Here is a 26,445-nt window from a genome sequence, read left to right on the forward strand (position 1 = left end):
GAAAAATTATAAAACAAAGCCACAGAGTGATTGTAAAATTTCAGGGTGATTGTTACCTCTACACCATTGGAAAAAGAGCATGACTGGGAAAACATAAGAAGAGCTTTGGGGGTCTGGCAATTATCTGTTTCTTGCAGTCAATTAAGGCTACATAGGTCTCATTTTATAACAATTTGTTAAGCTGACATTTATATATTTTGTACTCTGTAGATTCATTATATTTTATAATAAAAAAAAGGGAAATATGTGGCCTTCTGTTTTAGTCATTGCCTGGTGAGACTTAGAACACTGGAAGGATTTTTAAAATCCTGAGCCCATATCACACCCCAGGCCAGTTAGTATCTTTTGGGATTGGGATGATCAAGGTATTGATAGTTTAAATTTTTTTTCAGGTAATTCCGCTATGAAGCCAAGATCAACAATTTCACTTGCCCCTATCCAAAAAGAAAAAGAAAAAAAAAAAAGCTGACACAAATGTTCAAGAATTTGATGATGGCATCTGACTTTCTGACTTTCATTCCTCCAATATACCAATTCATGTCACAATTACAGTTTGGAAAATTTTCTAGGGGAGAAGCCATCCAACTGAAGTCTTGTAGCCCCAAGCAAAACCTGAAGCTATCAAATCACTTCTTCTTCCATCTCCTCCACCATTCAGGGGCCACTCATGGAGAAGAGATGATTTCAGGGATTAGGAAGAAAGAAAATCTGGGAAACTATGACATGAGGGGCTAATGGTCTGGCATGAAGTGCCATCATCATCACAAACAAATCAGCATTAAAACCCACAGCTCTTTGGCAGCAGCATCTGCAAGTTGCTCAGATCTGAAACCTCATTTCACAACTGGAACAAGAGAGGACAGGAAGGGAAAAGTCAGTGAAAATAAAGTTTAAACGAGTTTTTGCAATTCCTTGGAAGAGTTTTTACTGCCACTCAGAATCACAATAACAAAAAGAACACTAGCTGACCCTTACTGAGCACCTACTATGTACCAGGCACCATTTTAATGGCTTAACATATACTGACTCCTTAAACCCTCAGAGCCTTCTGCCGTTGGTACTACTAGCAGCCCTCAATATAAAGATGGGGAAACTGATGCCCATCTGACCTGTTAGGATATTGTCCAATGTCATACCTGTAACACAAAGATTTTTGAAGTGTGGCCTGAGGAACTCTCAGGGGATCTGCACATCAAGACTATTTTCACAATGATACTAAACAGTTATTTATATTCCCTTTCTACTCTCGTTCTCCCATGAGTGTCTATGACTTGTGATGTCATAACCAGCTGGATAGAGAAGCAGATATCAGAACCCAGCTGTCTCCTACTGTGCCAAATAGTAAGAGATTAAGTATAAAAAAGTGCCACCCTTGGGGGTGCCTGGGTGGCTCAGGCGGTTAAGCATCTACAGCCCAGGTCATAATCTCCGGATCCTGGGATAGAGCAACATCAGGCACTCTGCTCACTGAAGGGTCTGCCTCAATCTCTCTCCCTGTGCCCCTCTCCACTGCTCATTCTCTCTCTCTCCTAAATAAATAAAATCTTTTTTAAAAATGTTACTCTTCTCACTTAGTTTTCATTTTGGAAAATACAATTTTCTTCTCATTAAAAAATGCCGTTTAGGTAAATATGTCATGGGTTCATTATTTTCTAAAGAATTAATGAAGGAAATATTTCAGTGTTTTCTCCATTTTAATTTTTTATATGAAAAATACTGGTAGATAGGGTCCTAAGGTCATAAAAGTTTGAGAAGCGCTGGCTAAGCAAGTATCAGGACCACGTTCCAGCCTGGTACCCTGACATCAGCATTCATAACACTGACCACTGCATGAAACCGCATCTTTTTAAATTATTAACATATAAGGTATTATTTATTCCAGGGTTACAGGTCTGTGATTCCTCAGTCTTACACAATTCACAGCACTCATTATAGCACATACCCTCCCCAGTGTCCATCACCCAGCCACCCCATCCCTTATACCCACCTCCAGCAACCTGAAACTGCCTCTCTCAATCAGTGATATCACTTGGCAAGTTTCCTTAAAGGCTGTTTTCTCACATCACTTTATATAGTTGAGAGTATACAATATATACAATTTGTATGCTGGACATTTGATTTAAAATGATACCATTAACACTGACCCAGGCCCAAAGCCTCCAATGGACATGGGATGAAATCCACACTCTACCACAGCCTACAGCATTTCCTGATCCCACACCTGCCCACCTCTTCAGCTTCACTCACTGTCCTCCCTTCCTCCCTTTACTTCACTGATTATCTTTCTCTAGGTCCAGGCTCATTCCTACCTCAGGAGATTTGCACTTGCTATGCCCTTCACCTGGAGTATTTTAACCATATGAAAGTTTCCTCTGAACACTCAGCTCACAGCTCCCATATTACCTCCTCGAGGAGCCTTTTTTTGAGGCCCATTCTTTCTTAATAACAATTCTGAAATTATCTTACTGATTTGCTTCTTTATTATCTGCCTTTATCCCACTAGGATATAATCTCCATGAAACAGAGACTTACATCTGTAACTCCAGTGCCTAGAGCAGTGTCAGCCAATAGTAGGTGCTCTATAAATATTTAATTATTTTACACAACTCTTTGTAACTGTTACATATTTAACTTGCTACAAGATGTTGCTTTCAGGATGTGCCACCATTCCTCAAATTCAGTATGTCCAGATCTGAACTCCTTCTCATGCTCCTTTAACCAGGCCCTTCCTTTTCCTATGTTCCCTATATCAGTTTCTGACTGCTACACTTACCATAGAACCCAAGCCAGAAATCTGATATTTCTCCCTCTCTCCAACACCCCACATCAAATTAATCTCCAAAAGGCATCGCAATAACCATGCACGGTAGTTTCTGTTTCTGCCCAGGCCATTTTTACCTCTGTGACTCCTCCTGATGTCTTCCCTGCCAGGAGGCCAATCTTCTTATTTCCTAGCTGCTTCACTATGATTGATCCTTGAAGGGTCAGCCCAGGGACAGAGCTTCTAGGAAGACTTTCTGAGCCCTGCCCACTCCTACCCTCTAGGCTTGGGTTCTAGGCCACTCCTTGGTGGTCCCATGACGTTCACACCTCACCGCTTCATAATTATCAGCTTGCAATTATTTATTGCTGGTTTCTAGCCCCATACCATTAGGATGGGAGCCCCTTGGGAGCATGTTATAGGATTATCCATCTATTGGAGCCCAAGGATCTACCTCAGTGCCTGACACATAGCAAGCATTCCACACAAGGATGCTGGGGTCCTAAGCATAAGGGCACTGGAGTCAGAAGACAGAACTGTGTAAGATACTCTATCTCTCTGAGTCTTGGGTTCTAGGTTATAAAGTGGGGATTTGAGGGAGACCTTTAGTGTTCAATGAAATGAATAAATGCCAGTACAGCAGCATCTGACAAACAGTGCTCAGTTAGTGAACACCTTTATTATGTACAGAAGGCAGGGAAGGAGGGAGAGAGGGAGGAAGAGGCAGGGAACAAGGAGGGAAGTTGGGAGGACGGAGCATGCAAGGATCCAAGCTTCAAGTGGTAGGTTTAATGGATAAAGAAAAAGGTGTATTTATCCACTAATGATAATTTTTATGGAAAATACAATTCTTTATTGCTATAACTATTTATTTTTATAATAAGATACTATGTTAATGAAATAAGTACAAAATTAGAGAACAAGATTTAAAGAAAACTGAATATCTTGATTTAGTTAAGCATCTTCCCCTTATAAACTTAATCACTCCTTAGCTCTAGTTTTGCCTCACACTGTACCAAAATGTGTTAACCTGAGTCACTCACCTTAAGAATAAAAAAAAAAAACACATTCCTGGGTTATGTGCATTGGTTTAATGTAGTTTAGAGGTTTGGGGGCTTCCACAAAAATTAAAGTTACAGGCAGTATTTCTTCTACAACAGACTTCTTCCTCCCCTTGTAAGAGGTTTCTAACTACTCAAATAGTTATCCCACTTCTCCTTAAGGCCTTTATATACCCTCAGAAGGTGTTTTTGTTTTTGTTTTAATTTTTTTTATTTTTCAGCGTAACAGTATTCATTATTTTTGCACCACACCCAGTGCTCCATGCAATCTGTGCCCTCTACAATACCCACCACCTGGATCCCCCAACCTCCCACCCCCCGCCCCTTCAAAACCCTCAGATTGTTTTTCAGAGTCCATAGTCTCTCATGGTTCACCTCCCCTTCCAATTTCCCTCAACTCCCTTCTCCTCTCCATCTCCCCTTGTCCTCCATGCTATTTGTTATGCTCCACAAATAAGTGAAACCATATGATAATTGACTTTTTTAAGGTCCCCTCTGGTGAGCAGGACCAGCTGGGAGGGGCACACTAGTCCAGATGATGACCCACAAGGAACCTGTCCTGGTTTATCCCCTTCCTGGTATACTCAAGCCGTCTACCACCTACCTCCACCACCTCCATCTCAAACACACATGCACCTACATGTTGGTTGACCAGATGCCCCAAAGAGACTAGATGGGAAAATGATCCCTCTGGAGCCTCTGTTGTAGAAAGCATTCTGGCTTGAGACTAGACCAGACCAGTCAAATGGTGGCAGCACTCTGACTTTGGGTAACTCAAATGGTGTATATAAACAAAAGCTCTGCAAAAAAGTATTTGTCTACAGCCCTTGTACTCCTAGGAGCAGCCATACCTGCCCCCCCACTTCCAAATTTTCTTTTCCCATCTCCAATATTCTGAATCAGAGAGAAAAGCCATGTTCCTGCAACATACCACTAGTCTGTTTGGAACTGTATAAGTGTCTCTTCACAGATGAAAAGAAAAGGAAGAGTTCCCCATTTTTCCAACTTTACTGTTTTACCATTTAAGGAAAGCTCCTCCTCGCTCACTTCTCTGTGGGAGTAATTTATCAACCTTATCAACCATTTTAGATAGAGTAAAAATACTCCAGTTACAAATTTACAATCCAACAGTTTGAGGAACACACAATCTATGATTTATAGAATGCCACGTTTAAATAGATCTTAAGACTCAAACAATTACAAAGGGCTTTCTACTCCAAGACTGTTGGCTTAGCTCCTTGTTCAAATGACAGGATGGACTACCTCTTTGGAGACACATACACCACCCCGTTTGCTGAGTGTTGTAGCAAAAAAATTATATAGTGATATTTCCTTTTGGCCTTAAAAAACATTTGTCATTTAAAGAAAACACACTGTGGAATAAATATGAGGTGCTCAGTCTCAGCACATCTGTTCCTGATTTGTGTAATTAACAGAAACCCACTAGCAGGAGCCAGGAGGAATGGCCCCTGCCTGAGCACCCACCCCTCCCTCGGTTTCCATAGAGCACATCTGGAAGGCAAGGGGGAGAGGAACTGCCATGCCAGGTTGAGAAGGACTCACAGGTAACCACATCCATGAAGTCATCAAAGCCTGGAGATTAGTCGCACTCTTTCACGTCACTTTCCAAATTTTTCATTGTGAGTTTTCTTATATTGTTTGACAGAACTAAAGTTTTTCTGGACTTGACAAGATAATTGTTTCCATATCACAACAGAGTTTGAAAAAAAAATACACAGTCCTGTATCTCACTGACAATGATAAATTGTCATCAGATAATATCATCCCCAAAAGTACACAGTGCCAGTAGTTACATAGTTTCAAATGTGAATTTCCTAAATAGGGCTTCAACCAATGGTGGATTGCATTGGGTTTTGTTTGTTTGTTTCTGTCCCTGGTTGGGAACAGTTCATATTTATTAAAAATCCTGAGGTTAGGGGTGCCTGGGTGGCTCAGTCATTAAGCATCTGTATTCAGCTCGGGTCATGACCCCCAGGGTCCTGGGATCCAGGCTGGCGTGGGGCTCCCTGCTCAGTGGAAGCCTGCTTCTCCCTCTCCCACTTCCCCTACTTATGTTCCCTCTCTTGCTGTCTCTCTCTGTCAAATAAACAAATAATCTTTTAAAAAAAATTCTGAGCTTATAGGTTACTTTTAAAGTAAATTACTCATATAAATAGTGCACACAAGCCCACACTACATTCCATGAAAATCATGCAGGCTTTATAACAGCTTGGGATAAGGCATGTCCTTAAAAAGAGTCCATGATTCAGTTCAGAGACTTCTCTGACCTTCATCCAAACCCCTCAGGTCCAGAAATCTTGGAAATCTCACCAGGACAGTTTATATTTAAATTCTTGCTCAGTGGCAGTTTGGTAGGAGTGTTTGCTGGGGGAGGGGGGGGGAGGCTTCAAGCTTCTAGATGATTCCAGGAGACAGTCTGCCCTTTCTAAGTGCCTAATCTGTGAGAAACCCCCCCACCCACCCACCCACACACAACCATGACATTAGCGCTCAGTAAGAGCTGATTTTCTCCTCATAGTCCTATTATACTGAGTGTTGTGGAATGTTTCTCCTTTAGATACCAAATAAAGCAAACACTTGCCTGATGAGGGGTGGGGTGAAAACTGCTTAAGAAGATATAGCCATTCTCTCTTCCAAGTCTGTGACAATTGCCATGGCCACTTATCAAGCAGAGTAGAGGAAGCACTGAAGAGAGAGTCAGAAAACGTGATTCCAGGCCTAGCCTTGCACACCACTGACCCTCAGGTCTTTCAGGACTCAGGCTCCCCCTCTATAAGAGTGGGGCTGGACTCAGTATCTCTGACGTTCCCTAATAAAGCAAAGATTCTAGATTTCAACAAAACATACATTTTTTTTTCTGTGTCCCAGATGTTTCTCCAAAGAAAGTCCATCCAGCAAAGCAAGCAAAAGGGGTATGGTCTCTCCCAAGCAGATTTTTTCCCCATGGGTCGGTCCCAAAGCAACAATAACAGAGCTAGGGTCTTGAAATTAACCAGAAGGTCCACAAGCCAAGTACAACCCAGCCTGGGTTACATCATTTGAGATGTCCAAGGCCACCACCATCTGACAGGCAGTGAATGGTTCCATCCCCCAGACCCTTGGAGTCTCACACGCCACAGCTGGATTGGCGTACACATCTGCCCCAGCCCACCTACTAGGATGGGGTATTGGTGGGAATCTCCTGGAGCTATCATCAGAAAATAAGAGTCTGCATAAAATTCACAAGGCCCCCAGAGACAGGCCAAGGTAGTAAAGAAATAGCACATGCCACTTCATTAACAAATTAAACTGATGTTTTTAAAAGTCAACATTTTGTCTAAGAAAGCATAACCTGTTTCCATCTGATCAGATGTTTTCAGCTGTGGAGTGGATTACTTCAAAGCAATCTGTTGAGAGGTGCAGGAAAGAAGTACCAGGGTACTATGAATCATGCTGGGATTAGACAGGATTGGCCCCAAGACACAACTCATCCATGACAAACTTAATTCAAAAAAATTCTTGATGGAAAAATCCTTATTTTCTACCAAAGGTCACTATTCAACATCAGCTTCACATTTGTGAAAATAAAATTGTTTCCAGACTGTAAGCTCCCTGAAGGCAGGAACTACATCAGTCTGGTTCATTCTGGTGTCCTTGGATGGCCCTTGGCCCTGAACTGGCCCTCACTTTATTCTTGTTAAATGACCGAGAATTCAAAGACTCCAGGTTGTGTGTCAGCGGGTGTGTGTGAGTCTCACCCCTGTCAGGTTTGGACAGACAAGTGACTGGGGATGAAGCCTTCCAGGAAAGGGCCTCTAAACACATGCTTGCTATTCCTGAATCTGCTAGGCTCTAGGGTTTTTATTACTACTGGCTGCATTTCCCCATGGAGCTTTCAGTTCCACTGAAGCAACTTAGGGGGAGGGATGGCAGGGGTAGAAAGACCTCAGATGGCCTACTTTCGTTAACAGACTGGAACTAAGTGGTTATCTAATGGGCTTTAAGAGCTAGGAAAGCCTTGTCACCCAACACATTGCTTTGAAGGCCAAAGCCAGCTAAATAATAATTTCAGTGCAGGGTGGGGGGGAAGAAAAAGCATTACTGCAAAAATGTCCCCTATTCAAAAATTCTCATAATCTGTAGACAAAGATGCAGAAAAATACGCTGTTTTCTTTTCAGCTGCCTTGTTTATAGCATATTGTCTTGGGAAAAACAGAGCTAAAAAAAAAGGCCAAAGGATTTTTCAGTTACACTTGTTACTAATCAGGACCTTCTAGCTAAAGATGAATAGAAAAGAGACAACAATCCCTACCATTCCCAGTTCCACATCCATGTTACCCTCACAGCCAGTCCCTGGACTGTTAGTCCACTGGAGCACTCACGTATGGGTGGGGCGGGGAGACACCAGAGTTTCCATCCTCAGAGTGGTATAACACATGTTCTCTAAGACATCTTGCTGTCCACAATACTGTTAAGTAAGACCTCCCCACTGCCAATGCCACACAGCTTTTTAAAAGGGTTTCTGAATGAGTTGGTTTTATTTATTTTCTTTTATGTTCAGTTAGCCACTGTATAGTACAGCATTAGTTTTTGATGTAGTGTTCAATGATTCATTAGTTGTGTATAACACCCAGTGCTCCTCACGACACATGCCCCTCCTTAGTACCCGTCACCCTGTTACCCCGTCCCCCACCCCCGCCCCTTTGAAATCCTTAGTTTGGTTTCTGGGGTCCATAGTCTCTCATGGTTCATCTCCCTCTCTGATTTCTCCCCCTTCAGTTTTCCCTCCCTTCCACTGTGGTCCTCCGTGCTATTGTTTATGTTCCATATATTAGTGAAACCATATAAATGACTTTCTCTGCTTGACTTACTCACTTAGCATAATCCCCTCCAGTTCCATCCATGTTGATGCAAATGGTGGGTATTCATCCTGTCTGATGGCTGAGGAATATTCCACTGTATATATGGACCACACCTTCTTTATCCATTCATCTGTTGAAGGGCATCTCGGCTCCTTCCACAGTTTGGCTATTGTGGGTACTGCTGCTATGGACATTGGGGTGCATGTTCCCCTTTTCATTCACTACATCTGTATCTTTGGGATAAATACCTAGCAGTGTAGTTGCTGGGTCACAGGGTAGCTCTATTTCTAACATCTTGAGGAACTTCCATACCATTTTTCAGAGTGGCTGTACCAGCTTGCATTCTCACCAACAGTGTAAGAGAGTTCCCATTTCTCCACATGCTTACCAACATCTGTTCTTTCCTATTTTAATTTTTGCATTCTGATTGGTGTAAAGTGGTTATCTCATTGTGGTTTTGAACTGTATTTCTCTGGTGGCTAGTGATGTTGAGCATTTTTTCATGTGTCTGTTAGCCATTTGTATGTCTTCTTTGGAGAAGTGTCTGTTCATGTCTTCTGCCCATTTTTTGACTGGGTTATTTGTTTTTTGAGGTGAGTTTGAGTTCTTTATAGATCTTGGATACCAGCCCTTTATTTGTAATGTCATTTGCAAATATCTTCTCCCATTCTGTGGGTTGCCTCTTAGTTTTGTTGACTGTTTCCTTTGCTGTGCAGAAGTTTTCTATCCTGATGAAGTTCCAATACTTCATTTCTGTTTTTGCTTCCTTTGCCTTTGGAGACAGGTCTTGAAAGAAGAGGCTGTGGCCGATATTGAAGAGGTTACTGCCTATGTTCTCCTCTAGAATTTTGATGGATTCCTGTCTTCACACTGAGGTCTTTCATCCATTTTGAGTTTATCTTTGTGTATGCTGTGAGAGAATGGTCCAGTTTCATTCTTCTATATGTAGCTGTCCCATTTTCCCAGCACCACTTATTGAAGGGACTGGTTTTTTTTTTTTCCCATTCGGTATTTTTTCCTGCTTTGTCAAAGATTAGTTGACCACAGAGTTGAAGGTCCATTTCTGGAGTCTCTATTCTGTTCCACTAGTCTATGTGACTGTTTTTTTCCCTATACCATGCTGTCTTAGTGATCACAGCTTTGTAATATAGCTTGAAGTCAGGCAACGTGATGCTCCCAGCTTGTTTTTCTTCTTCAATATTCCCTTCACAATTCGAGGTCTTCTGGTTTCATAGAAGTTTTAGGATTGTTTGTTCTAGCTCCTTGAAAAATGCCAGTGGTATTTTAATAAGGATGGCACCAAAAGTATAGCTTGCTCTGGCTAGGGTAGACATTTTAACAATGCTTATTCTTCCAATCCTTGACCATGGAATATTCTGCCACCTTTTTGTATCTTCCTCAATTTCTTTTATAAGTGTTCTGTAGTTTCTAGAGTATAGATCCTTTACATCTTTGGTTAGGTTTATTCCTAGGTATCTTACGATTTTTGGTGCTATCGTAAATGGAATTGATTCCTTAATTTCTCTTTCTACAGTTACATTGTTAGTGTATACAAAAGCAACTGATTTCTGTGCATTGATTTTTTATCCTGCCATATTGCTAAATTGCTGTATGAGTTCTAGTAATTTGGGGGTGGAGTCTTTTGGGTTTTCCACTTAAAGTTATCACGTCATCTGTGAAGAGAAGAGTTTGACTACTTCTTTGCCAATTTGGATGCCTTTTATTTCTTTTTGTTGTCTGATTGCTACTGCTAGAACTTCTAGCACTATGTTGAACAACAGTTGTGATGTTCCTGACCTTAACAGAAAGTTTTCAACTTTTCCTCATTGATAATGATATTTGCTGTGGGCTTTTCATAGATGGTTTTTATGATACTGAGGAATGTTCCCTCTATCCCTATACTCTGAAGAGTTTTAATCAGGAACGGATGTTGTATTTTGTCAAATGCTTTTTTGCATCAAATGAGAGGACCATATAGTTCTGAATGAGTTAGTTTTAAATGGAATTATAGAAATTGAAATAAGATTTCAAATTCAGCTAATCTTTAGGTCAGTTGGAAAGAGTTCAGATAGGAGGAGAGGGTCTTACTCCTGTTCCTCTGCAGTTTCACACCTTTATACAAGTCAGCCCCTAAATCCCTACAGGGTAGGGAGAGTTCACACCTTCAGACCTCCACTCAAATTTGAAAATATCTTGGTGGTGGTATTAAAGAGGGCACATTTTGCATGGAGTACTGGGTGTGGTGTGTAAACAATGAATCTTGAAACACCAAAAAAAAATTAAAAAAAGGAAGAGTCAAATAATTTATAAAAATCTGTGTTTCAGAATGCCATTAAGAAAAATAATATTTTTTTAAGGAATGTAAAACCAGAGGTGTTTCTCAAGAAAGATACAAATAGTATGGTCTCCAATATATAAAATGTGATACATATTCACACATAGTTATTTTTATAATCAAGAAGAAACTGAGGATACTGGAAAAGACTACAGACGTTTAGATGTAAACTCCCTACTTCAGCGTATGAAAGAAGGCTATTTTGTCCCCCTGGACTAGAGTTAATTTAAAAAACAGAAGTTTTTGAAAGGGAGAAACATATAAATAGCTTATTCCTATGGGGATAGTATTTTTGGCATCATTTTTGTGCTTTGTACATCTTCCTGACTCCAAAACACTGGAAGCAGGGTAATGTCAGGTTTTGCAACAGTTGCTGTAGAGACATCTATTCCAGAATGTCCCAAGTGGATTCTGTATGGCATCTGTTCTAAGTACATTATGCATGTTGGTTGGAAAAGTGGGGTTCCATACCAAATGAGTTTGGGTAATACCAAATCTCATTGACTCTAACACACTATTTATTGTGACATCATTATTGATCCCAAGATTAGACCACATGGGGAATCTAACATTCTCAGAAAAGTAAGGTAGCAAAGGGCTGAATCCTTAGTATAAAACTAAAGGAAGAACAAATCTTTGTGCTCAAAGGGAACACCTATGTGAACCATGGCACTAGCTCAAAAGAAAAGACAAAAATTTTCTCCTGAAAATTTAAACCATAAATGGTATTCACCAAGTTCACAATTCAAGTTCAAAAAAAATCCTGGAACAGAGAAAGAGGTCACAGGTAGGCAGTATCCCCAGAAAACTGGTAGAAGCCACAGAAATGCTCTCTGAAAAAAAAAATGACTTCAAGAGTGATGCCATCAAGATGGTAATGCAGGTCATCCCCTGCTTCGGTCTGCCTCACGAGAACACCAACAAGCAACCACCTACAGACTGGACGCCATTGTGAAAATCCCAGAACCAGGGCCTGAAGCTAAAGCACAGAGACTGAGAAGGACACATTAGAAGGACAACAGGAGCAGCTCCATTCTGGCCACATCCCCCTCCCCAAGGCTGGCATAGTGCCTCACCAAGATGGCCCTTTGGGTCTGTGGTTTCTCCAGTGAGAAAAAGAAAACTAAACCAAGGTAAACATCTAGCTCTTCCAGCATTGCAGGACACCTCCCAGGAGCCCTACTCAGATCCTGTCTCATGGGGATCACTGGGGGAATCTGTAGGGCTCCACCACTGAGGATCAGATGGAGATGGAGATAGGAGGTGAGGCGTACAGCAACCAGCACTCAGATCTTAATGGACCTCACTCCTACTGGCAGAAGCATGGGAGCAGAGATCCCTAATGGGGGTTCTACCAACCTGCAGAGCCAAGTCAGTGGTTATGTCTGGTTGGGAGCTTGGTAGGCAGTTCTGCCTGATTTGGGTACCCAGCCGAGGAGATGTATTTTCTGTGGAGCCGATCCTATGATCCCACCTAGTCAGGGAAGAAAATTTACAGCTCCACCCAATTGCTGAGTATCACCTCCAACCCCACCCAACCAGAGACCCCAGATAGCCATGGAGCTCATCCTACAGCCCTATTATGCAGGGACCCAAACCAGCAGCCCCACCTTATAGTTAAAGTATAGTCTCTGGCCCCACAAAACCAGGGGCCCTGAACAGTACCCTGGACAGACTCAAAGCACAGTCTATGGTACCACCCAATCAGGGAACCCAGCCTACAGTTCCACCCTACAGCAGAGTTCAGCCTATAGAACTGCCAATTGTAAAACATAGCCTGCAGTCCCATCTAGTCAGGGAGCCCAGCCAGTCATGGAGCATAGCCTGCTGTCCTACCTGATGAGGGAGCCCAGACAGTGACCCAGCCCAGCTTTAGGGGCATACATTATGGTCCTGCCTGATCATAAGGCATAGGCTGAGGTCCCACCTAATCACAAAGCCCTGTCTACAACCCTGCATGAACACAAAGTCTAGCCAGTAGCACCATCTGGTCAGGGAGCTCAGCCTGACACCTTATTCAACTGTGAGCAATTGCAGATCCTAGTCCATAGCCCTGCCCCATCATGGAACCCACCCAGGGTCAGTCCCTCTGATCTCAGAGCACAAGCAGTGGCTTTACCCAACTAGAGATCCTATGGGAAGCCCCACCTACCCATAAATGTTGCCACCTGACCAATCCAGTATTCCAATGGAGCTGAGCTGTCCTTCCCTGCTGAAGCAAACCTACAAAGTCTGGAATTAGACACCACTTACTCAAATATGCAAATACAAACTCCAAGAGTCAAGGGCCATGAAGAATCAGGTAAAATAACACTACCAAAGGAAATGGATAAAGTGGCAATAATTGAATATAAAGAAATGGAAATCTGTGGACCAAAAAAAAAAAAAAATTCAGAATAATCCTCCTAAAGAAGGTCAGTGTAGGGACACCTGGGTGGCTCAGTGGGTTAAAGCCTCTGCCTTCGACTCAGGTCATGATCCCAGGGTCCTGGAATCAAGCCCCGCATCGGGCTCTCTGCTCAGCAGGGAGCCTGCTTCCACCTCTCTCTCTCTCTCTGCCTCTCTGCCTACTTGTGATCTCTGCCTGTCAAATAAATAAATAAAATCTTAAAAAAAAAAGGTCAGTGTACTAGAAGAACACACAATTAAATGAAATTAGGAAAACAATGTATAAACAAAATGAGAAGTTCAACAAAGAAATAGAAATCATCAAAACAAACAGAATCCTAGCCTGAAGAATATAGATTGACCTGAAGAATTTAATAGAGGACACCAATAACAGACTCAACCAAGCAGAAGAAAGAATCAGTGAACCTGAACATGGATCAACTCAAATTTCCCAGTCAAATTCGTAGAAACAGAAAGTAGAATAGTGGTTTCCAGTGGCTGGAGGAAGGGATAAAGAGGAAGTTGTTTTTCAATGGGTTGAGGGTGTCGGTTTTACAAGATGAAAAAATTCTGGAGATACAATGCACAACAAGGTGAATGTTCCTAATACCATTGAATTGTACACTTAAGAATGGCTAGGACATTAAACTTTATGTTATGTGTCTTTGACCACAATTAAATTTTTTAAAAGTACTTTAAAAATAGCTGATATAGACCATGATTATAAAACCTACCTCATATGGTTATTGTAAATATTGAGTGAATACAGGCAAAACATTTAGACAATGCCTAGCATACAGTAAGTGCTACATAAGTGTTAGTTATAATTGCAATTTGTTTTATCCCTACTTGTTGGTGTCAATGATATAATGGATTTACCTAGAAGATGATACTATAACATTGATGCCATTACATGGGAATTGTCACTGACTTACTGCTTTTTCCTCTCCAACAGAAGATGACAAATTACTACTTGCCATTTTCCTGACAAGCTCATCTACTTCTCTGACAAGTCTGGAAATCAAATCTTAACTTCTCCACAGTATGGATAGCTCTTAAAATTTGTGGGATCACACTTCATCATGGCCATCAAGATTGCATCCCTTAGGGCACCTGGGTGGCTCAGTGGGTTAAAGCCTCTGCCTTAGGCTCAGGTCATGATCTCAGGGTCCTGGGATCAAGTCCTGCATCGGGCTCTCTGCTCAGCAGGGAGCCTGTTCCCTTCTCTCTCTCTCTGCCTGCCTCTCTGCTTGCTTGTGATCTCTCTGTCAAATAAATAAATAAAATCTTAAAAAAAAAAAAAAGAATGCATCCCTTAGACATCTTTACCATGCCAAGCCCCAGCAGGCACCATGGTCTGACACATACCATGGGTTTAATAAATATTCATCCAATGAACCAAAGTCTTAAATAGTGGAACCAAGGGATCCTGTTCAGTAAGTATAAACTGGAATCCCAATTTGATCAAATCATCATAAAAATTAGAGCACAAAAGATAACAGTCCAGGACTCCTCCTCCGTAGCTCAATTGGCTTTAGGTGGTGATTGCTCTTCTGCCTAAAGAGGATTTGCCCTGCCCAATTTAAATCAACCAAGACCCAGGAAAAACAAAATAAAACTGAAAATTTAGCTACTGTCAGGCCTGACTGGCCTTCTGTGTTCTCTCCTGTGCTGGTGAGTTGGGCTGAAATCTACTCTATATTTTTCCTATAATAAAGAAATATATGAATAATTAAGAAGTACATCATTTGTGGTCCAATTAACTACCATATAAACACAATACAACACATACAAAAAAAAATCACTTTGCATTTTGATATCTTAAGGCACAAGCCCCTTTCCCACAGTGCTCGTCAAGCTGTACACATTTACACAGAGGGCCAGGCAGGACTGACAGTAGTCTAATAAAGATGGTGTAATAAACCAGAGATTTCAGTGTAATAAATGAAGGGAGGACAGGAGGGAGGAAGGAAGGAAGAAAGCTAAGTTGAACCAACCATTTAAGAAACCTAATCATAGACTGGTGGTATGTCTTAAAACTAGATTTAAGCATTAGGTACTCATGTCTTTGGAATGATCACCGTTCTCCCATGGTGTTCTCTCTTAAAAGGTAAATACTGGTGAGAAGATTGGAAAGCTAGTTGCTTAACATCTGACGCTGGGCCAGTTTTATCAGATCTTGAAAGCAGAGCAGAAAATCACCTAAATGTAAAGGTTAGAAATCACTGGACATTAGTTTCCAATTTCACAGTTTAACAAAAAAAAAACCAAAAAACCAACAAACAAAAAAAACCTTGGCATTAAACCTACTATCTAAGCTCTGTGTGTCTGTAAATAAAAATCACTGGCCACTCTTCTGCGTCTTAAGAGATCTAAATGAGAGTCTAGGTGTCCCTTCATAGTTCTGTGATTTTTCAAAAGCCCCAAATCTTTGCACTATGAAAATCGTGACTCTTGTAAGGACTGCTTAGTGAATAGCCTGCTTCATTTTTATGTGGAGGAAAAGCCCATTCTCATTCTCACATTTGTTTTTATTGGACAAGGTGAGATTATAAGCAGGTAAGTCCCCCCTCAGCCTTCCCTGAAGTAATGCTAATACTTCTTTCTGAGAAACTAAATCAAGACTTTTGCTTTACTTCAATGTCTGGAGTTTACAAAATATGTCAACAAAAATATCAACATAGTCTGCTTTTAGTTCTGGGCATATTATCCTTAAAAGAGAACATTAGGAATGAGTATAGGTGTTCCTCATTTTAAGACACCTCAACCTCTCGGATAAAGGGAAAAACACACAACATCTATATTCATTACAAAAATTATTCATTAATCTCCCTTGGCACACTTAAAATAACACAAAATGTTATAATTTAATTCATACTCCGTTGTTTTGGAATAAAATGACTGAAAAAAATAGTTTTATGCATATCATAGAAACAAATAATTAAATCCAAGGTGAAGGAAGAACAGTAGAAGAACTCTCTCATGAGAGTTATGGTTACCATGTCATTCTCTTTCTCTCTCTCTTTTCTTTCTTAGAACTATATTCAGATGCTATTGGCCTGACATTTCACAGTTGATACCTAGGGTCAAAACTTTCCTGGTATCCAGATATGGGGTGAAATAACTAACTATCTTTTAAAATGGCTATGAATAGATAGAAAAATAGAATCCTAACTTATGAACTGCTAATTTTTCTTCCTTGTCACCAACATCTTCTATTATATCACCATTATTTATTTTATCAATTTTTATCTGATGAAATGCTATCAAAACCTCCTTGATGTCAAGGTATCAATTATTTCTCCTGAATTTAAAACATATTTACTCTCAGCCCATACACAGTTTGTATGTTGGGTGAGTGACCATCTTCCCAGAAATACATCAACATGTCTTGTTAGTGTTTCTTAGGCTTCTGTCCTGAATGAAAACTCCACACCAAGCTTACCTGTCATCATACCAAAATATTTCAATAAAAATTTAAACCCCACAGGATGGAGATTCATTGGTTACCTATATAAATAAAAATAAATAAATAAAATTCCAGCTAAATGTATATTCTTTTTGTGTTTCAAGATCAAGTCCACTATAGTTTCATAACTACCATATGGTGATCTCTATGAGACATATAAAAATGTTACTTATTAAGAAAGAGCCATGAAGAATAGTCATCTGCAATTCAGGGGGACCTAATAAAAGAAAGAAAAGCACTTTTTTTTTTTTTTTTTTTTTTTTTACCAACCTGGGCTGAGAAACCACAGAAGAAACCAAACCAGAAATGCACAAGTGTGAATGCAAAATTCTTATAGAAGAAATAGCCTAAGAATTTGCACATTCGGAAATAGGACCACCTTCCATGAACAAGGAGAAGCCTTTGGAGGTATCTAAATTGTGCAAATGAATAGTCACTGGCTAAGACAGCCTGCAGTCCTTCCTGGCCGCTGATGCCAACGCCAATGTGAGCACCTGCAAAGGAGGAGAGGAAGGCTTTCATTCCCTAAACAAAGATACAATCTCTTTTAAGTCATTATTTATCTATAGAAATCTTATAGCTATAGCATTTATAATTGTTTGTGTGTATTATCTTACGAAATATCATTAGTTAGATGTTTATCCTAGTTTTCCAAAAGAGAAAATTGGCCCAAAAATTTCATTAATTTGCATAAGGTTTTACAATTTGTAAGTGGCAAAGCTGGGACTAACCCCAAATGTCGGGACTATGGATCCAGTGTTCGTTCCTTACACCATAGCTAGTTACTATATAATACAAGGTGATCAATATCCCTTTTTAGTCTAAAAATACACAGATGAATTAATTAAAGACAAAGGTTCTTCTATGAATGCTAATAATGCCGAATGTATTAGACCCAGGAATTATTGATTTTAGAACCAGTGGTAAACTTAAATTACAGTGTAATCTCCATTGCATCTTGCCAGATGATGAACCCCAGGACTCTGGTCTACAGCAAACCCTACTGAGTGAATATCCTCTTACTTTTGATCATGCTGACATCATTGGCTCCATCGCCTATGGCCAAAGTGACAGCATTCCTGTAGTTCCTCACCAGCTCTACTACTTGGGCTTTCTGGAGTGGAGTGACTCGGCAGCAAACCACAGTCTTACACATGCAGGCGAGTTCTAGGAGATCGTTTTTGACATCACTTTCTAGGGCATGGGCCTATATTATTAAAAAGAAAAAAAATCCAGATTACAACAAGACCTAATCAATGAGAGATGTCATTCGGGAAACAGAATTCTTGTTTCTCAACTGTTCTCTTTTCCAAAAAGTTTAATTCATTTCAACAAGTTATTCAAACCAGAGTCACATAAACAACTAACTAAAGAAATGAGCACTAAACTCCTACTAAGTGCCAAGGAATTTTAGAATAAAAATAAAATAACACAGGGCCCTTGTGTGTCCTCTGTGACACATTATCGTGCTGTATGGGTAAGATAAAACTCAATGCCAGAAAAGTTCCAGAATCTGCTGAAATAAAGAAAAGCAACAGCCAGAACTTGTCCACCATTTCACTAAGTTCAGAATGAACTACAAAACGATGGGGACTTCTTTGTTCTATGTGATGGAACTTTTGTTTCCTTTGCATTGTTGTTTTGTATGTTTAGTGTTTGTTGTTGTGGTTGGTGGGGCAAATGAAAAGCAGATGACCTGGAGATTACCCTTTGAAAAACAAAATGATTGAAATGGAGAGAGTGCAAGAGGGGGGCTTGCATGCAACCTGCATCTCAGGGTTCCCAATCAATTCCAGCCTTGTTCCTCTCAAAATATGCCAAGAAATGACTGAAAAATAGAGCATAATCCTTTGTGGTTAACTGTGCAATGTGCTTTCTAGAAGACATCCCACTGTACATTATTTAATAAACACATTAGAAGGAAAGCAATCCACCTGAACTTTGAGTGTTCAGTGTCTCCGAATGAATCTCTAGCAAGATATTCACAACCCATCATAATCTGACCCCTATATTCCTATATGGTTATGGTCTTCTACCAACACCTTTAAGTTTACTTTGTACTCTCATCATGCCAAATTGCTTGTTTCCATTATGTGATAGGTTCTTTCTTGACTCTATGCCTTTGTACTTGCTGCTTCTGTGCCTGGAAACATCACTTCCTCCACGAAGTCTTCCCTGACTTCCACACAAGAAACTAGATGTGTGTGCCTCTATACTCTCAAAGCTCTGTGTTCATTCCTCTATTATAGTATTTGTCATACTACTGTGAGATTAGCTTTCCCACTAGACCGCAATCCCTAAAACAAGAACCATGTTCTAGTCAGATCCTTATCCTCAGGCTCCAGCATCTTGACCTGGGCATGTAATAAATGTTAATGGTATCAATGAAAGGATGGGTGAATGAATGTAAAACATGACTCTGATGTAGAAAATTCTTACATCAAGGCCCATGATGCCTGGGGCAAACAGTGAATTAGCTTTCTCAAATATAATCGCCCTTTCTGAAAGAGAAAGCATGTAACTGGTTGTCTTGCTTAGAATGGTCCCCTTTTCTCTTTTTCTTCCTTATTATCAACAAGTAAAAATCTAAACTCAGACTCTGATAAAGGATTCAATTACATTCTGCAAAGCATTGAAATTTGAAACAAACTAGAATCATGATTTGATTAATAAAAAAAAAAAAAAAAGCTTCTGACCATACCAGCAGAAATGTGGTCAATTCTCCCTAAATGAAAAATAGTATTTCATGGTTTCATAAGCTTCAGGCTTTGAAGCCGAAAGGGCTCTTAAAGAGCATCAATCTTAGCTCTTTCTTTCAACGGATTTAGAGACAAAGAAAAAAATAGCATATATTATCACCTGAGTACTCTAACTCACCACACACTGGCTTCTTTGAGCCTGAGGGAAAGTCAAAGCTCAACTCATTAGAAACCTTTCCATATTCTAGTCTTCTAGTCCCTGGGCAATTCAGCTTGGAGGCCACCAGCTTTAAGTCCCAGTTGACAGGCTTATAATTTTCAGTTCCTGCTCATTTGTGCAAAGGAGAAGTTTGTGTCATCTGGACAAGCTTTCGACTGAGCTTGGCCTGCAGCTGAGCTCTGTAACTTTCCATGGTGTAGAAGGCAACACATCATTACGTCTGGAATCCAGCTGGATAATACCCTAAGCACTAAGAGCTAACAGACAGCCGATCACAAGGGGGAAAATACAATATACTCATATCCAACTTCTTTTGTCCTCTAAGAAACTATCTACAAGAAGACACATTTATTTTCCAAACTCCAAAAGTGAAAAATGATCATCAAAGCTAGGGAAAGATGTGAGATTAGCGAATTGTGCATATAAATGATAATTTCACTGGAGTGCAATCAGAGCTTTTGTTTTTTAAATTAGAAACTCAGAGGAGTGTTTTGATATTTGTTCAAGATTTGGAACCTGAACTACATTAAAAGCACAATGCGAGTTTATTCTATTACGACAAGAACCAGATTTCCTAATCAAAGCAAATTGTTTGGCATTGCTGTAAAATACTGCTATTTAGAAAAACCACCAGAGGTATCTTAATGGCAATAATTTGGTGTGGTAATTATATGAAGATCAGGTTGTGCTCTGCCAAATCATAAACATCAGCAAGAACAATAATTGAACAGTTGCATTATTTTAATTAAATAACAGGGAGCTGTGACACTCTCCCTTAGAAAGCACTTAAACAATACTGCTAAATGGTCTACAGTCATTTAGACAAGATTGATATTCTGTGAACACAGTATTTCTTTGGATCCTCCCTTTCACTGTGGTGGTTCAAGCAATAATGTATGAAATATATATCAGAAGCTTCCTTTTCTCTTGCAAACAGGAAATCATTATGCATACCCTGTTTCTAGTGGTATCAATTGTTTGGAAAACACAAAAGGCGATCTCATTATGACAGCACAAAAGAGACAATTATTGGGATAAAGAAAAAGAAAGAACAAAAGCCTTAAGCAAACTCACCAAACTGTGGCCATTTATGATTAAGGCATAATCTCCTGTTACGGTTTCTTCTACAACTGAGTCCAGCTCCAGCTGCTGTTTTTCAAAAACTACATGGCCGTTGGAAGAACTTCTGTTTTGTCCAAACAAATTTTCCTTTGCTTTTCTTGAAGGCGGGGGGGGGAGAGAAACAAATCATAACAAGTATACAGAGCATACCTATTACACTAACAAGAGACTGGCCTAGAGGTAAAATCATTTCATCACTATTCAGAGAGACTACGGCATAAGATTTGGTTACGATAAAGCAAGCTGGATGGTTCTTTGTGATGGGGAGACCATAGCAAGTGTGTAAATTCCAGGAAGTAGGGAAGTAAACGTAATGAAAACAGAATCATTTGGAACTTTTACAATTACCTTAAACCTAAATTACCATCTTGAGTTGGGCTGAAGCTAGGTGCTCTCGATACATTTGGCATATAAGGGTGTCTGAGCTTCAGGGGCTTTAGAACCACTGGTCTGGTGTGCAATATTGTTAAATATTGAAAAGGGAAAGACTAAAGACAATTGATGAGATCGTCTAGGAATTCCAGAACATCAATATGTAAAATAAATTCATTCATTCACAGAACAGTGTCATATGACCTGGCTTAAAACAGCAGTCTTTTAAGAAGCACATTTTCTAAAAATGTGACAATAAAACTAAATGATGGCATTTACTGAATTGGCATAGTCATTAGAATATAATGGACTGTTTTAAGTGAAAATTGTACTCATCAGCTCACACGATACAATAAATCTTCTCAGAAAGCAAATACGGACACCAAGAGTAGAGGGTCTTTCCAAATGGAAACTCCTTCCAATGCCCCAGATCTAATTAGCAGTAGAAATGGCCTCCTCATACCCATCCATGTCTTCTACTTAAGAGGAAGATTGTATGGTCACTTAACATGCTTAGAAGAGGCATTTTACTCTTCTCTTCAAAACGGAAAGATAATGCCTTTAATGGAAGGGAAATGTCCTCTCTGAAGACCCTCAGATGACAGGCTTTGAAGTAACATAAGGGCAAGCTAACACAACTCCAGAACTTTCAACCACAACCAGAGAGCTACATGGCAAATGCTCCCCAAAGATGAGTGGCAAAGCCAGCCACCAATACGGTAGGCCACAACTTGCACCCACAAAATGAGTGCCCTGGAGCAAATGGGGAGTGGGGGCCAGGAAATGGAGGTTTTGGCATACAGCAAAATGAAATAGTTCCCCAAAGGCCCATCCTATATAGAAAACATTTATAAAAATGGTTTTATGATGTAGAAAGAAGAGAATGTTCACTGTACAAAAACAACTATTTTAGCCCTCAGCTTTCTATTTGAAAATGTAACACTAATTGTTTATAAGTAAAGTCTAAAAAAAACAAAAAACAAAAAACCCACAAAACACCCTTATCTTCTGGCTCAACATCTCCTTCTGCTGTCCAGGACCAAAAGCACAGCGGCATTTAAAGAACCCAAGGAACCCAGAGATTACATGACCCTGGCTCCAAGAATGACATCATGCACTTAACAATCAGTCTGCAGAATCAAAGAAAAAGATTTACAAATTCAGAGTGTTACGTGTGAAATTTAGGGAGTTAAGGTGGGGGAAGGGGTGAAGAACAGACATGAAAAATCATTGTTTAGTAGGAGAATCAGACTTTTACATCAGATAACCATGTCAAGGAGTCCTCCTAACAGTCATGAAAATTTACTGTCCCGTATAATGAAGAAAGCTAGAGAAACAAGCTCCTCAGAAGCGAGCATTTCTCTGACAATGTTGCAGAACTCATAAATTGGGTCTTAAGGAAGCACCAAAGGGCAAACATCTCCCGAGGTTTCCTTTTTAGTAAAGTTCTCACTCGCTGTATAAATGACTCAATCTCTGTTTTCCCCCCAGAGAATAAAAACATTCCAAAGAAGGGTGAAGTTCATGAAAGTATTGGCTGAAATTCTATTTACTTAGGATTTTTTTTCCCCCTAAACTGTCTTCCTAACATCTCCAGGAGGAAAAGGAACAGTTTTTTGGGCTCGGCTTGAATTCCCCCTGCGTTCCCTCCACAGAGGCCAACCCCAGACAGAGCTCATGCATTTTCAGACCTCTGCCCATGCTTTATAGCTATCATTTCTTTCTCTTCCTGGAACTTAGGTCTTACAACACTAGCTGGTTCTCAAAAAAAAAAAAAAAAACAAAAAAACCCACAATTTATTAGGAAGGGAAAAACTACACGTGACTCCCTTTATTGAACAGGAACTATACATTTCTGTAGGCGTAACACACAATGCTTAACCACAGAACACAAATAACAAATGGTAAAACAAAAGGAGGCCTGTGTTTAAAAAAAAAAAGCCTGTGTTTTCCCAAGCTGTGTTATGAAGGGCAGAGTCTATCAGAATGCTGGCATGCAGATATACATTAGCGGCTGAGATGACTGTGGCATTCAAGGTCCGGTGACACCACAAACACAGCAGAGCACAGCTGGGTACACGCTGGCTTGCATGCACTCCATAAAGAAAAGAGATGGCATGCTCTTAAGGCACTCTGGGTTCAAACATGACATGTTAGGAAATGAACTGAAACCATGGCATCATGTTTAAAAGAAGACAATCCTGACTTCGATATAAGAGCACTGAGCCTGGAACCTGGAGAGCTGGGCTCAGGCCCGAAGTCTTGCCTTGGCATCTCACTTGCCCACAGCTGGGTGATCTGACCTCTAGCCACTTGACAAGTCAGTTACAGACCCAGCATAAAACCCAGGTCATCAAATTCCTAGTTCACAGTCTGCTGCACTAAACTGGTTGACGTATAGAGTCAGCCACAGGCTGCTCGAGGAACACGTATGGGACAGCATCACACTGCCAATAGCAGAGAAAGGGAGGAAGTCCATGACATTTTTAATTTTAAGCCCCAGTTCCATCCCTTACCAACCATGCGATCTATAAGACACTCAACCCCTAAACCTGTGTTTTTTTAGAAATTAGGCGAATGAGACTTTCCCATCAGGCTGGTTGATAACAGCTAAGAAAATGTGGGCAGCTGCACCAGTGTGGATTAAAACATTGCTAATATTCCTTAGTACTCTAAAATGTTATGGTTTATGATAGAAACCTGACCTACTAAAACATTTTGCCTGGGTGACTAGCAGCTGGAACTGAGGAACGAGATGCATGTTGTTTGGCCTGCACAGTGTTTTTAAAAAATCTGTGTAAATTGATGGACATCATGATATTCACCTTCACCAAAGGCTCCACAACTCCCTCTTGTCTCCTATATAGCCCAGACCACACAACTGTTAAGTGCCTGGTTCTGGAGCCCTTTGCATTTGAGAACTCTGCTCATTCAAACAAGTAACTTTCTACCAAGTGGTCCTCAAAAAAAGTGCAACATGTATTTTGCTGATTAAAGAAGAAATATCAATTCCTAGGTATACCACCAGAATATTATTCAGAAGCAGTACAGTCACTCATGGTTTAATTAGTTATAGGACCTGAATTTCTCCAACAAAACATGGGACCAATACAACAAAAATGAAACATGGAGTGAGTGTGCCTGTCAACACAAGCAAAATTTCTTTCCCAGGCTATCTTCATTTGGGCAGAAGACATATGTATTGGTGAAATGTAATCAATGCAGTAATCTTCTGAAAAACCATAGCAGGGTTTAATTGTAGATTTATGAGCATGCCTTTAATACTAAAACAGCTATGGGGCCAAAGGAACCCAGGACTCAAAGTCCCTAAAACAGTTTCATGACATTAAATTTGAAACAAGCCATATGCATGATATGCATAAAAATTATATATCCATGTTTATAAAATAATCTAAACGCATTTGTTAAATTTAAATATAACCATTAAATTAATTTCCTTCTAATAGCTACTGCCACTTGGATCCTGGTTTTTTTGATGCAATTTTTGGGTTGTTTTTGCATAAACTTCCACTAAACCCAAAAACATAACGCAAGAAAACTGAATGGTGTGATTCATGATTTTAATATTTCATTTCCCAAACTATGTGTTTAGATATAAGTAGCCCAGATGAGGATTAGAAAGAGCACCTTTGGCAATAACTCTTCTTGGATGCTCTGTTTCCCCCAATCCTAATATTAAGGAAATGCATACTACAAATGTATTCATTCCTTTTATACAGAATTTCTACCGTGCATTGTCTGGTAGACTCAGAGAATGGTATTACCTTCAAGTCTGGGTTAAAATAAACATTATTTGCTAGCCAGTTAAGCAAGATGGCCTCAAGGGTCCTGAAATAATTAGTCTAGACAGAAATTCCTTATTTTTCCCTGTGAATATTTTTCTTCTCAGTAAAAACTTTTGGCTTTTCCTCCCAACTATGAAAATATTGCATGAACACTATTACAATTTCAAATAATGTAAAGATCCATAGAGACCAAAGCCAACATGATCCATAATTCTAACACTCAGAAAGAACCACTGCACATGTCCTACAGAATTTGATGGGTAGGTAAAGGACAGATATGCATATAGATGCATAGTGTTTTATATATATAAGCATATATATATATATACATATATATACATATATATATGTATATATATGTATGTATGTATATGTTGAGTGCATTCTGGGCTGTGAAAGACAAGCTAGAAATGACAGACTCCTACTTCTCTTCACATCCAAATTCTGAATCCTATCATTTCTACCTCCAAAAGAGTTGTCAGTTTCATTTCACTCTTTTGGCCTCACTGCCTTAGTTCAACCTCATCATCTCTAACTTGGGTGTTCCAACATCTTCCTGATGCAACTCCCCAAACCATTCATTTTCCCATCAAACATACCCCATCTATCCTATCACTGGAGTGAGACTTCATAAATGTAGAACTGGGTTTGTTACTCATCAGCTTAGAAGCCATTCACATCCACCCGGTAACTTTAGTATGAAGTATAACCACTTCCACTTGCCAATCAGTCACCAATCTGTCTCTGAAAAAAGGGTCCTCGCCCTTAGTTCTAACATACACTCTAGCTACAACATGGAATATTGCTTCTAGAATAGAACATGAGGGGCACCTGAGTGGCTCAGTGGGTTAAGCCACTGCCTTCCTGACTCAGGTCATGATCCCAGAGTCCTGGGATCGAGTCCCATATTGAGCTTCCCCTGCTCTGCGGGGAGCCGCCTTCTCCCTCTCCTTCTGCCTGCCACTCCCCCTGCTTGCACCCACTCTTTCTCTCTGTCAAATAAATAAAAAAAATATTTTTAAAAAATAGAACATGGGGGGGAGGAGTCAAGATGGCGGAGAAGTAGCAGGCTGAGACTACTTCAGGTAGCGGGAGATCAGCTAGATAGCTTATCTAAAGATTGCAAACACCTACAAATCCAACGGGAGATCGGAGAGAAGAAGAACAGCAACTCTAGAAACAGAAAATCAACCACTTTCTGAAAGGTAGGACTGGCGGAGAAGTGAATCCAAAGCGACGGGAAGATAGACCGCGGGGGGAGGGCCCGGCTCCCGGCAAGCGGCAGAGCAACGGAGCACAAAATCGGGACTTTTAAAAGTCTGTTCCGCTGAGGGACATCGCTCCAGAGGC

The 26,445-nt window shown here is 40.2% G+C and overlaps 1 protein-coding gene across 1 annotated transcript in view; it reads right to left on the reverse strand.

The window, feature by feature from the left end:
• LOC111161323 (ATPase phospholipid transporting 8B4 (putative)) overlaps positions 1-26,445 on the reverse strand; it is a 230,823-nt gene that overhangs the window by 24,424 nt on the left and 179,954 nt on the right. The window contains exons 20-22 of the mRNA XM_022524918.1: positions 20,870-21,014; positions 17,900-18,083; positions 17,147-17,370 (exon numbers count right to left, since the gene is read on the reverse strand). Of these exons, the coding sequence (XP_022380626.1) occupies positions 17,147-17,370; positions 17,900-18,083; positions 20,870-21,014 (553 nt within the window). The remainder of the gene's footprint in view (positions 1-17,146; positions 17,371-17,899; positions 18,084-20,869; positions 21,015-26,445) is intronic.

Source organism: Enhydra lutris, unplaced genomic scaffold (assembly GCF_002288905.1).
Source record: "Enhydra lutris kenyoni isolate GAN:26980312 unplaced genomic scaffold, ASM228890v2 scaffoldscaffold4, whole genome shotgun sequence".
NCBI classification, from domain to species: Eukaryota; Metazoa; Chordata; class Mammalia; order Carnivora; family Mustelidae; genus Enhydra; species Enhydra lutris.